This window comes from Vicia villosa, linkage group LG1, assembly GCF_029867415.1.
Source record: "Vicia villosa cultivar HV-30 ecotype Madison, WI linkage group LG1, Vvil1.0, whole genome shotgun sequence".
In the NCBI taxonomy this organism is placed as follows: Eukaryota; Viridiplantae; Streptophyta; class Magnoliopsida; order Fabales; family Fabaceae; genus Vicia; species Vicia villosa.
This window is the reverse complement of record NC_081180.1, coordinates 4,657,328-4,670,249: the sequence shown is the minus strand read 5'-3', so window position 1 is coordinate 4,670,249 and position 12,922 is coordinate 4,657,328. Positions and strand designations below refer to the sequence as shown.

Below are 12,922 nucleotides of genomic sequence, written 5' to 3'. Positions count from 1 at the left end.
CATAAGAACCCCCAAATTTATAGAAAACCTAGGTGAATATGGATCACCCATTTTCTGTCACAGAACTTTCCGTAGGTATATCCATGGAAAGAACTTAGATATTTTGTTTTCGTATGTGTATCTACGGAAAAACCCCATAGTTTGAAAATTTCGAGCCTTACGTAGATGCATCTACGAAACTCTCCCTGTTAGTTTCTTTAGCTGAACATAATGGAATCGCATAAGAGTATTGGAATGAGAATTGAGAATTGACAAAAATTGATTAAATTGTAATGTTAAACAGTGCCTATATTACACTTTCAAAATTCAAAACAAATCAAAAGTACTGTCGCCAGCTAAATCTATTGGTGGTTCCAATTTTGACTTTTCCGCATTCGATTCCTTTTCGATGTTGTTTAATCTTTCGAATTCGTACATTATATCAACAAAAAGATTTGACCACATCTCGGCATCTGCGGTATGATGAAGCGTCCATTCCAGTGGCGTAGGTGGTATGGGGCATCCAGTTTCAAGTAAACTTCTACAAAATGTCTCGATTTTGCGAACCATCTAATACACATACACATGATGCGATCGTTTGGATTTATAGGTGGTGCAGTGCGGAGCGGGAAAAAGGTTTCCAAAAAACCGTATTGCGTCAAGTCAATGCACACCTTATTATATGCACATGCAATAAGATGTCTCATTTCCGGGAATCTCATCCATTTTGACACTGGTGCGTAAGCGCCCAACCAAGGAACTATAGCATCGTAAACCGCTTCAAAATTAACTTCCTCTCCATATAACTGTGTGTACGAGTCTTTATGCGTCTTGAACTCTTGGATAAGTTGATGACGGATAAGAGTATGGCTATCCTCTCCATTACCAAGCAAAGCTGAGACGGCCTGGTAACCACAATTACCGTCCCCCAAAACATTGATGATCTGCTTGATGTATTTGTGCATAAAAACTGACATCTCATCGATGAATGGAATTTTCGGTGGAATAGGCATCTCTTCGATGAATGGAATTTTTAATGGAATAGATGTCGAAGGTAGTTTGCTTATGCGAGCTCCTTTGTTTGCTTATGCAAACTCCTTTGTTTGAACTCTTGCTTCTTATTAAAGTCACCGCCGACAGAGGGAGAATAGTGAAAACCAATGGAGAAACCTGGTAGAAACTATAACGGAGAAAACTCAGTTTGAGGTGGAGTTTCCTACTATGGATACTAGTACTAGTGAGGGAACAGTTATAGAGATCTCTGATTATCATTTGACTCATGATAAGGTAAGGAGGGTTATTGTAGCATCTCAAAGGGACGGTTATGCTAGCCTTAGATATTATGTTTTTAATGTGGCTGAAGGACTGCAAAATAAAAGAAGAAAAACCTTCAGGGAGGCATTTGAAAACAGGTGGAGTCAATGGTGGTTGAAAAATCATACTTGTATACTTGTTAAATTGCATAAGAATAAAAGGGTAATTGGAAACAAGTGGATGCAAGTGGCAAGATCAAGATTCAAGGGTTGTTTGAATTTGATCAAGGTTATTGATTAGAGTTTCAACTTGATAAAGAGCAGCAATGTTGATGATTGTTAAATTGGTATCAACACGGTTTAGTTGGAATATGTCTTAAAACCTTTGTTGACGAAGAGAAGGAAAACATATTTCGAGATTGTCAAGAATTCAGAAAGGCGAAAAGTAACCTGGTTCAAGTGATTTAAGGTATCGGGTTCGGTCGGTTCGGTTCATTGTTCCATTCATTAATGTTAGGATATTTTATATTAATTTGGAGATCATATAAGTTGATATAAAATGATATTATAAGATATTTATAATATTCTAAAAGATATTATAAGATATATTTATAATAGTGTAAAAGATATTATAAGATATATATTTATAATAGTCTAAGAGATATTATAAGATATTTATAATATTTGAGAGATATTATAAGATTATAATAATATATTTTATTCTAACAATTAGGGTGTGTTTGGTTGGAGGTAGATGGAGGGGAGGGGAGGGGAGGGGATATTTATAACAAAATGTGTTTGGTTCAATTTTTAGGAGGGGAGAGGAGGGGAGGGGAGGGGAGCAAAATCCCTCCAAATCACACTTTTTGCGTTCCCCCGAATTGTGGGGAATCGGAGGGGAGGGGAGGGAATGTCACTTTTAATATTCAATAAATTGATATATTTACTAAAATATCCTCAATTATATTTTATTATTTTAAAATTATAGTTTTCTTTTGTGTTTCTGCTTTTCTTTTTTGTGATTTTTCTCTATTGCTTTTATCAATTTATTATAATTATTATTCAACTTTAAATTAAATTTTTATTATAAAAATTATAATCACTGCAATATTTTAATTATTATTATAATTTTTATTCTTATAATTATTTATATAATTTTTTTATTAACTTTATTATGTATTCTATTATATATATATATATATATATATATGATTTTAAACTATTTATTTTTTTATTATTTTATATATAAATATATATATATATATATATATATATAATATTTAATAATAAATTATTTTATGTAATTAAAAGTTGTTATCAAACATAGTTTGATTTATGTAAAATGTTATAATATGAATCAAGTGTACTGAATTTTTAACGTTATGTGGTAAATTATGACTTTTTAATCACTTAATATTACAAATATTATTTTCAAAAAAATATTTATGAAATTTTCACCTTTGAATATCATATCATTTATATAAAATTATAAGGATAGAAAAGTAAATTATTAATAAAATCCCTCCCCTCCCCTCGTGAACCAAACATATTTTTAACCAAAATCCCTCCCCTCCCCTCGTTTGAACCAAACATATATATAATTAAAAAATATCCCTCCCCTCCCCTCCCCTCCCCTTCCCTCCATTAAAATCCCTCCCCTCCCCTCCCCCTCATTTGAACCAAACAGACCCTTAAGGAGATATTTTTGGGATTTGGTATGGATTTGTTGGATTTTGGCTATTATAAATATGTATCTCTTCTATTATTATAGTGAGACAATCTTAGAGCTTACAGCAACAAGGGAGAATAAGGGTTTAAGGAACTCCCAGGGAAAACTTAGAAAGGCAAAGATTTTTGGAAAACCTTTGGAGTTATCTAAGGGGATTGGGAAATACTTCTATACACCTTGGGTTTGAGTGATTCTTATATTGAGAGTTGGAGAGGTTGGGAAACACTTGGGTAGAAAATAGGGTTTGTTCTTTAGAAACTGTGAAGGCTATTTTCTTGTAACTCATTTGTAATCTCTTGTAACAGCTTTCTGAGTATAGTGAATTGGAGAGCTGCTCTCTCCCCCAGAGTAGATCGTTTGATCGAACTGGGTAAACAAACCTTCGTCTTTTTCTCGCCTTATTCTGTTATATTATCTGTGTACGAATTATTATTGTTGCAGACCATTTGTGTTGGTTGCTACTTTTCTTTGCGTCACAAATTGATATCGAATTGTCGTAATTAACAACAAGTGGTGCGGTGAGCGTGGAGCAAAGAGGTATTGTTTACAAGTGAGCACCATGGTTGGATGGGAGATCGAGAAATTTTTCGATAACAACGACTTCGGGTTATGGAAATTAAGATGCAAGCAATTTTAATTCAAGATAAGTGTATCGATGCTTTGAAGAGTGAAGCATTGATGCCTGCAGGGCTTACAAAGGTACAGAAGACCGAGATGGTGGGTAAGGCCAGGAGTGCCATTATCCTGTGCCTCAGAGATAAAGTTCTAAGAGAAGTCTCCAGGGAGCAAACTGCGGTTGCTATGTGGGCAAAACTTGAATCAATGTATATGACTAAGTCTTTGGCTCACATGGCGTGTTTGAAACAACAACTCTATTCATTCCGAATGGTGGAGTACAAATCCATAGTTGAACAGCTTACAGAATTTCACAAGATTATCGATGATCTAGAGAATATTGAAGTGAAGATTGATGATGAGGACAAGGCTTTGCTCCTGTTGAGTTCATTACCCAGATCCTTTGAGCACTTTAAGGATGCCCTTCTTTATGGTAAGAAAGGTACTATTACTTTGGATGAAGTCCAGACGGCAGTGAAATCCAAAGAATTTTCAAAGATGAAAGATTTGAAGATTGAGATAGTGGTGAAAGCTTAAATGTGTCAAGAGGAGGAGGTGCACTTAAAGGTATGTCCAAATCAAAGAGGTCCAACAAGTCAAAGGTAAAATGTTTTAATTGTCAAAAAGTTGGTCACTTTAAAAGAGATTGTCCTGAGAGAAAGATCAATGGAGATTCTGTTCAAGCTGTTGTTGCCTTGGGTGAGGAAAGTTATGAGGATGTCGATGTAATAGTAGTATCGAGTTTGGAAACTGAAGATGGTTGGGTCATTGACTTAGGTTGCTCTTATCACATGTGTCGAAGAATAGAATACTTTGAAACTTTGAAGATGGTTCAAGGTGGATTTGTTCGCCTTGGTGATAATAAGGCTTGCAAGGTTCAAGGTATTGGTACGGTCAGACTTAAAATGTTTGATGATCATGAACTTCTTATTCACAATGTGAGGTATGTTCCAGAACTCAAGCAAAATTTGTTATCGATAAGTATGTTTGATGATCTAGGCTATTGTACTAGAGTTGAACATGGAGTGTTGAAGATTTCGCGTGATGAATTGATTATTGCTAAAGAGTCTAAAATATGTGGTCTATATATTTTAGAAGGTTCAAATGTTGTTATTCATTCATCATTAACTACTGGAGGCTTTCATGACAAGAAGAACTATGGGATTTGAGTTTAAGGCATTATGAATGTCTTGAGAAAGTTTCAGAGGAGTATAATGAATTTTGCAGAAATCAAGGAATAAAAATGCATGTTACTGCTGAGTTGTTATTAAGTTTTTGGGGAAGAGTTAAGGTTAAAACAACTTACTTGGTTGGTAGAGAAATTCTTCGGAGGGAGAATAGTGAAAACCAAGGGAGAAACCTGGTAGAAACTATAACAGAGAAAACTCAGTTTGAGGTGGAGTTTCCTACTATAGATACTAGTAGTAGTGAGGGAACAGTTACAGAGATCTCTGATTATCATTTGACTCATGATAAGGTAAGGAGGGTTATTGTAGCATCTCAAATGGACGGTTATGCTAGCCTGGGATATTATGTTTTTAATGTGGCTGAAGGATTGCAAAATAAAAGAAGAAAAACGTTCAGGGAGGCATTTGAAAACAGGTGGAGTCAATGGTGGTTGAAAAATCATACTTGTAGACTTGTTAAATTACATAAGAATAAAAGGGTAATTGGAAACAAGTGGATGCAAGTGGCAAGATCAAGATTCAAGGGTTGTTTGAATTTGATCAAGGTTATTGATTAGAGTTTCAACTTGGTAGAAAGCAGCAATATTGATGATTGTTAAATTGGTATCAACACGGTTTAAAGTCAAGGTGGAGATTGTTGGAATATGTCTTAAAACCTTTGTTGACGAAGAGAAAGAAAACATATTTCGAGATTGTCAAGAATTCAGAAAGCCGAAAAATAATCTGGTTCGAGTGATTTAAGGTATCGGGTTCGGTCGGTTCGGTTCATTGATCCATTTATTAATGTTAGGATATTTTATATTAATTTGGAGATCATATATGTTGATATAAAAAGATATTATAAGATATTTATAATATTCTAAAAGATATTATAAGATATATTTATAATAGTCTAAAAGATATTATAAGATATATATATTTATAATAGTCTAAGAGATATTATAAGATATTTATAATATTTGAGAGATATTATAAGATTATAATAATATTGTAGCAACCTGCCCTAAAAATTATAACTTAGAGAGCCGCCACCTATTCTGAAGGGTGAATAGGAAACCCTACGCAGTATAGAGATCAGGGTAAGATACTATATTCAGGTCGAGGGAAGGTGTTAGGCACCCTCAACCCTTTCCTAAAGGTTAACATTGCAAAGATAAGGGTTATGGCAAAAGATAAAGAAAGATGACAGACAGTAAATAGAGTTAAAGGGCTTAATTATAGACATGATTAGAGTTTGGAAGAGGGGGACTCGCCTTGTTGCCAAGTGCCTACGTACCTCCTTATGGAGGATCAGAGTCTACGTAGTTCAGGGAAGGGTTGTACGCCATTAGAGTTAGAGTTTGAATGGTTTGAAGGCTTTCTGACTGGCCTGTCATGGTTTGAATAAGGATGAAAATCCGTAGTTTGATTTGAAGTGTTTTGAATGTTTTGAGTTTGGGAAGTGTTTTAGGATGCGGGCGTACAACCCTGATTTGGCACAATTAACCGCAATGATCAATAGGTTTGATCACCATAGTTAAGAGATTAGGGGCTTTGCATCATTACCAATTCAAATCGATTGATTCGATTATCACTAATAATGAATTAATGTTTTTTATTATTTTTATGAATTTTATTTTGTATTGTTACCCCTCATAACCGATTAATACGATTACAAATAATAACAAATTAAATTTAGAACAAGGGAGGATTAATCATCACAATCAATAAGATAATTGCAACCATTTAATCGAATATAATTTGATTTGTATTTTATTTAAATAATATTTTAATTAAAATCATTGTTGACCATAGCGATTAATCGATTTAATCGGCACGAACAACAAATTAATATTTTAATATAAATATCACATAATAATTTATTTATAAAAATAATTATTATACAATTAATATATATTAAAAGGTATTTTAATTAAAACAAATAAATAATAAAAATTATTTAGTTTATTAGGGACTATAATTCAGTATGGCTGGACAGAAGTTACATGGCATAGACCACCAGATCCTGGACGTTGGATCTAAGTGGCTGGTGATCCTATGGTTGTGATCTGGAAGCGCATGGTGTTCTACAGAGAAGGTGCCTCACATGATCAAGAAACCAAATATTTCATAAAAATAATAGGGAGCGAGGGATCGAACCCTCGTCCCTTCGTTCCACACACGCCTCACTCACCAACCCAACTAACCAACGCAACTATTTAAGAATTGCTTTCGCCACATAATATATGAACAATAAAATGATGAGATAAAAACGCGCGCGAGATTTAAATGAACCAGTGGCTCGTTGCCACGTTACCATCTTCTTCCCCAGACCTGCAAATTTCAGAGTGAAATAGCTACGAAATAGCTATGGTTTTTCGTCTGTAGCAATAAAATATAAAAAAAATAGCGAATAGAACATAGGAGCATGAAAATATTTCGCGACACCCCCAATCCACTCGTCTGAGTCATACGAATCCAACCATACAATGATCTTGCCCTGATTTTATCCCTACAGGAAACCCCTAACTCAAAACCCTAGGATCTTAAACGACCTCTAATGGCACAACGATATTACACCACGCAAGCTTCAACTTAACGATCCAGAAACAGTCACCACATGATAACAAAGCATAAAATACAAACAATTTCACATAAACATGCAAGGATTAGCCTAATCGACATGAATTTCAGTGCGACATACCTGGGCTTGTATGGAGAAGTTCTGGGGTTGCTGAAGCAGAGTAATTATCCAGGTAGCTTTAGAATGCCTCGAGGGAACTTTTGCACACCTTGAATCTCGTTGAAACCCTCCAATTCTCCAAAACTAATCTTGAGTTTCTTGACAATTTTTTTGTTCTTATGCTTATGCCTCTGGTCAGAATTTCGTCCCCTAATCTATTGCTCTCACTTGTATACTTATAGGAGAACTAATTTAGGTCAAAGAGAGAAGCCCAAAGCCCTTGAATCCATGGTTGCCATTTTAGAAGAGATTTGATTTGAAAATATTTCTAAAATGTGCTCAATTCCAATCTAATCTTACCAATCTGATTTAGCACGAAATTGGATGAATATTATGGCATTTAAGTGATTGAATTTGATTAGAAATCAAAACTAAAACAAATCTTGCATATTTCCTTTATTTATTTTGATTTAAAATATGTTTAAAATGAATAAAAATTCACTAAAATTATATTTAAAAATCAAATGGTCGTGGGATTCAATTTGGAGGTTCTTAGTAACCTTATAATCAAGATTGGGTCATAACAAGATAGGCCCATTTGCAAAGTTTCTTAATTTGAACCTTCTTTTTTTTCACATTTTGCCTTCAAAAATCACCCAACTTTGATCAATCATATCTCACTCAATTTTTAAGTTATGAGGGAGTTCTAAGACTTTTTGGAAACTTCAAGAGGTCCTCTATAAGCCACTTTGGAATATATTTTTCATTTGGAGCTTTTATCTTGACCATATCCTCTTTGCAAAAAACTGCTTTTGAAGGATGCTTGAAAATGACCTGTAATCTTTTGCACTGTATCTCTCAAATAAATCATTTCTAGCCCTGGCTTGTGAGAGACAAAGTTGTAGAGAATCCAATTTCCTTCAAAATAGGCTTTGAGTGGGGAATTTTTGATGTTCCATGTGAAAGTTATGCCCAGTCAAAGTTAGGTTGACTTTCTCCTAAGAAACCCTAATTTGAACCTTTTTGTATTCGTTCATCTCTGAGTTTCTATTAATGGAATCATGATCAATCTTTGATCAAATGATGGTTATGCTTCATATACTTGATGTTGACCAAAATTGGGAGGCTTTGACTATGCTCTGATTACGATTGACTTTTAGGTCAAACCAGTTGACTATGGACTATCTGGACTTTTGAGTAAGTGATCTTTGGAACTTGAACCTTGAACTTTGCATCATTGTAAATGGAAACATGGAAGGCAAATTTTGGGGTATGACAGCTGCCCCTGTTCAATCTTCTTGAACCTGAAGAGGTAGAAGATGATTGGACACTGAAATGCCCTGAAATTTGCTTGCGTAGGGAAAGAGCTCTGTGGGAGATGGGCTTATAGATGCCACCCATTTGTCTGGCAGGATACTTGTCTAAAGCAAATGTTTTTCTGACCTTGATCATTTGATTGTATTTGAGGAGAGAAGGAGTAATGTCTTACATAAGTGAGACAATCTTAGAGCTTGATCATTTGGTATGGATTTGTTGGATTTTGGCTATTATAAATATGTATCTCTTCTATTACTATAGTGAGACAATCTTAGAGCTTACAGCAACAAGGGAGAATAAGGGTTTAAGGAATTCCAAGGGAAAAACTTAGAAAGGCAAAGGTTTTTGGAAAACCTTTGGAGTTATCTAAGGGGATTGGGAAATGCTTCTATACACCTTGGGTTTGGGTGATTCTTATATTGAGATTTGGAGAGGTTGGGAAATACTTGGATCGAAAATAGGGTTTGTTCTTTGGGAACTGTGAAGACTATTTTCTTGTAACTCATTTGTAATCTCTTGTAACAACTTTCTAAGTATAGTGAATTGGAGAGCTGCTCTCTCCCCCAAAGTAGATCGTTTGATCGAACTGGGTAAACAAACCTTCGTCTTTTTATCGCCTTATTCTGATATATTATCTGTGTACGAATTATTATTGTTGTAGACCATTTATGTTGGTTGCTGCTTTTCTTTGCCTCACAAATTGATATTGAATTTTGTCGTAATTAACAACAAGATTCACAACAATAGTATTATTGGAGAAGTTGGATGGTATAAGATGGGAATTTAATAAGTGAATCGAAGTATTTTTTTTACTTTTCACCACCGGTATAGTCTGATTCGAGGGTCAGTTCTGCCATTAAGTGGTTCAAACCCTCTTCCAATCGCAGTTGTGGGAATCAAACTGTGATTCTCTCTACCAAGTCTAGCGTCAATCACTACTGAACCAACTAACGATTGGTTAGTGAATACAAGTATTTGTCTCTCTACATCTTTGATTTCTATTTGTTTTTTTCTCTAAAATATGTTTAAAGAAATAAGAGAACACTCTAATCATTGGATGTGTTTTTTATTTAATATAAACTTTGAACAATTATAAAATCTTCTATGAAACTTAACTCTAAAAGTGATGCTAGATACAAATACTCTAATAAAATTTAAACGTGACATACAAATAAATTTATTTATCTTCTATCATTTATAAAATTTGTAAATTTTTTATTTTAATTTCATAATTCTACATATTTTATATTTTAAATATTAAATTGATGTAATAAATAGTTGATCAATTTTTTTATTTATTAATTTTATGTTGATTTATTTTAAATACTTAAATTATAATATAAAACATCAAAACAACTAACTTAATTTTTAAATTACATATGTGACTTATATCGAAATTATTTATATGAATATATTTCAAATTATTTTTTAAAATTATAATAATTATCATTAACACTCAAATAATCGTGCATCGCACGGGTGTACGACTAGTGTCTATTTAAATTGTCAAACTTAAAATAGTAATGACAAATTATTGGTGACATATAATTTGTCAAAGATAGAATAGTAATACCAATTATTTACTTAGTATAATAGTAATATTTCTACTAGTATAAATATTCCCTTTGGTTCATGTAAATACACATCATTTTTCCCCTTAAATAGGGATGGCAATTTGGCCTATCTCCGGTGGGTACCCACAAAAATACCCACATCGGGTAGGGTTAATACCCGCAAAAAATGGGTATGGGCACGGACACGGGTAATTACCCATTAAAATATGCGGGTATGGGTGCGGGCACGAGTACCTTACTACCCACCTGTCATACCCTAATTTTGACCCCCCTGAGATGTCATACCTTCAAACTTTTCATCAAAATTAAAACAAATACTCAGGGCAGTCACTTATTCATCTGGTACTTAATCAAGGATGTTCAAGAACAAAAGAGCTCAGGCAAAGGATCAATCAATGAAAGGAGTAGTATCCAATACAAGGATTCAAAAGCTTCATTCTATTCACCTGTGGTTGATTAGACACCAATCATCTGGGCTCAGGTTTGCTTAATTCACCAATCTAGGGTTTTGAGCCCATTAGGGACTATAATCAGGGTTCACATTTGGGAAACCCTAAAAAGCTCCAGGGCATCTATCAATTGGTTCAAATATCTCCAATTGGTTCATATGATATTATCCATTGGGCATTACACTTCAATCCAAGATCTACAGTCATCAATTTCATCTGGTCGACAATTAGGGTTTTTGACCTAATTCATCTAGGTAGTTGACTTTTAATCAGGACATGGATCCAAAGCTCAAAACATGACTTAAGAGCTTCCATCACCTCAATATAATCCATTCATATCACTCATTTAAGGAGGAGGACTTGATTCATTACAAAAGACCAAAATTTCACTTCATCTGAAAAAGTCAACTGTACAAGATCACCTTTGACTTTTAGGGTTTTTAGTTAAACCATGACTTTGAAGGATCAATATCATCAATATATGATTATTAAAGTCATTTGACCAAAGAAATTCAAGAAAATTCATCAAGGATCAAAAAGTCAGGAATTAGGTTTTTGAGGGCATTATGGGAACTCAAAATTTCACCTACACAACTCAAAAAACTTCCAACATGAAAGTTGTAGATCTTGCAAAATAAAACAACATCTTACAATGCAACTTTTTTCAAGAAATCAATCATTTAAGAGATTTGGGATTTGGAAGTTATAGGCCTTAAAGACTTAGAAATTTTTCTAAGTGTTTTTGACCTAGTTTTCTTCCAACTTTTGGCTCATTTTTCACAATTTTCCCAAATGATTCTGAAGAAACCCCAAACTAATGAATTGAAGTAGATGTTTAGGGCTTTCCAAATTATGCTCAACCTCCTCCAAATTCATTTTGAGCTAGGAGTTATACTTGTTCAAAGTTGGCTTCATGGAGTAAAATTATAGGTCATGTACAATTTGAAACTTTGCAATTTTGTGCAAATGACTACACTAAATGATGTTACACGACCCATAATACATCTGCAAGCGTACCATACATCCATTTTCATCATTGCATAAGGATTGAAGAATATTCTCAAAAACAAAGGCATGTGATTATGTAATGATTACATTTGGGAATTTATGGCAAATGGATGAATCACCAATTGGAATCTTCTCCCAACCAATTAAAACTCTCCTCTGCATCAGAGTTGTCCCCTAAGATTAGAAGAGATCAATGGATAGGGAGCTAGCTCGAAAATGAAATGATCACATTTGCAAGATTCCTTGAATTTCTTCATGGCCAAGAAACCAAAATGACTTCACTAAGCAAGCTCACTCCTCTGCAATTACACTGAACTCTTTGCCTATAAATACAAGTGCTCTCCTTCATATTAATCACACCAAAGCAAATCCAATTCTTGTTTTCTCCTTCTCTCCCTCATGCTTATGGTTTTCAAAAGTTCTTTGGCAAGAAGAATCGAATTCTTCAAACCAGAGCTCTTCTTTTGAAAGTAAGCATTCTAACATCTCAAGGAGGTTCATTAGAGGTGATCCAAGCACCTGGATCACTTCTGTAAGTGGAGAAACACCATAGTCACTCTCACTTTGGAGCTTAAGCAGTTGGAGGTCTATAGAAGAATTCAGAAGGTGTCAAACAAATCTAAGCACATCAACATGTTCCTAGAGGTGTAGTGAAGCAACTCAGATGCCTGCAGCACATCTGTAACCACATAATCACCAACCTCCATGTTCACTTGAAGCTCAAATAGAAGGTGTCTAGTAGAGCAATTCTGAAGCATTCAAGTTACAATAAGCATTCAGTTAGCATCGCTGAGTCCCCAGGAAGCTTTTAGGATCATTCAGCCATAGCCAGAAGTTCTCCAACATAGCCATCGACCTCCATTTTCAGAGGTATTTTTTCAAACTCTAACACTCATATTTAAGTACTCTTCTTGATATATCTCAACACCATTTCATTCAGCATCATAAGAGGATTAAAAACCCTCTATCATCATTTATTTATCTTATAGTATAGCCATTTAATTTCATTTTTTCAATTTTTAGGGTTCTTCATGTTTTTATATAATTCGTTAGTTATAGTTAATTATAGCTTATGTTAGTTACATACTTGAAACCGTGATAGAATTTAGAACAAGTTTGATGTTTACATCTTTGCAAATGGTTGAGAAT

General features: G+C 34.1%; 1 protein-coding gene across 1 annotated transcript; it reads right to left on the bottom strand.

Moving 5' to 3' along the window:
- Window positions 1–306: 306 nt before the first annotated feature.
- Window positions 307–992, bottom strand: LOC131643332 (uncharacterized). The gene is made up of 2 exons (XM_058913878.1): window positions 654–992; window positions 307–549 (listed from the first exon to the last, which is right to left on the bottom strand). Exons 1-2 carry the CDS (start codon window positions 990–992, stop codon window positions 307–309), a joined length of 582 nt encoding a protein of 193 aa, XP_058769861.1.
- Window positions 993–12,922: the final 11,930 nt, after the last annotated feature.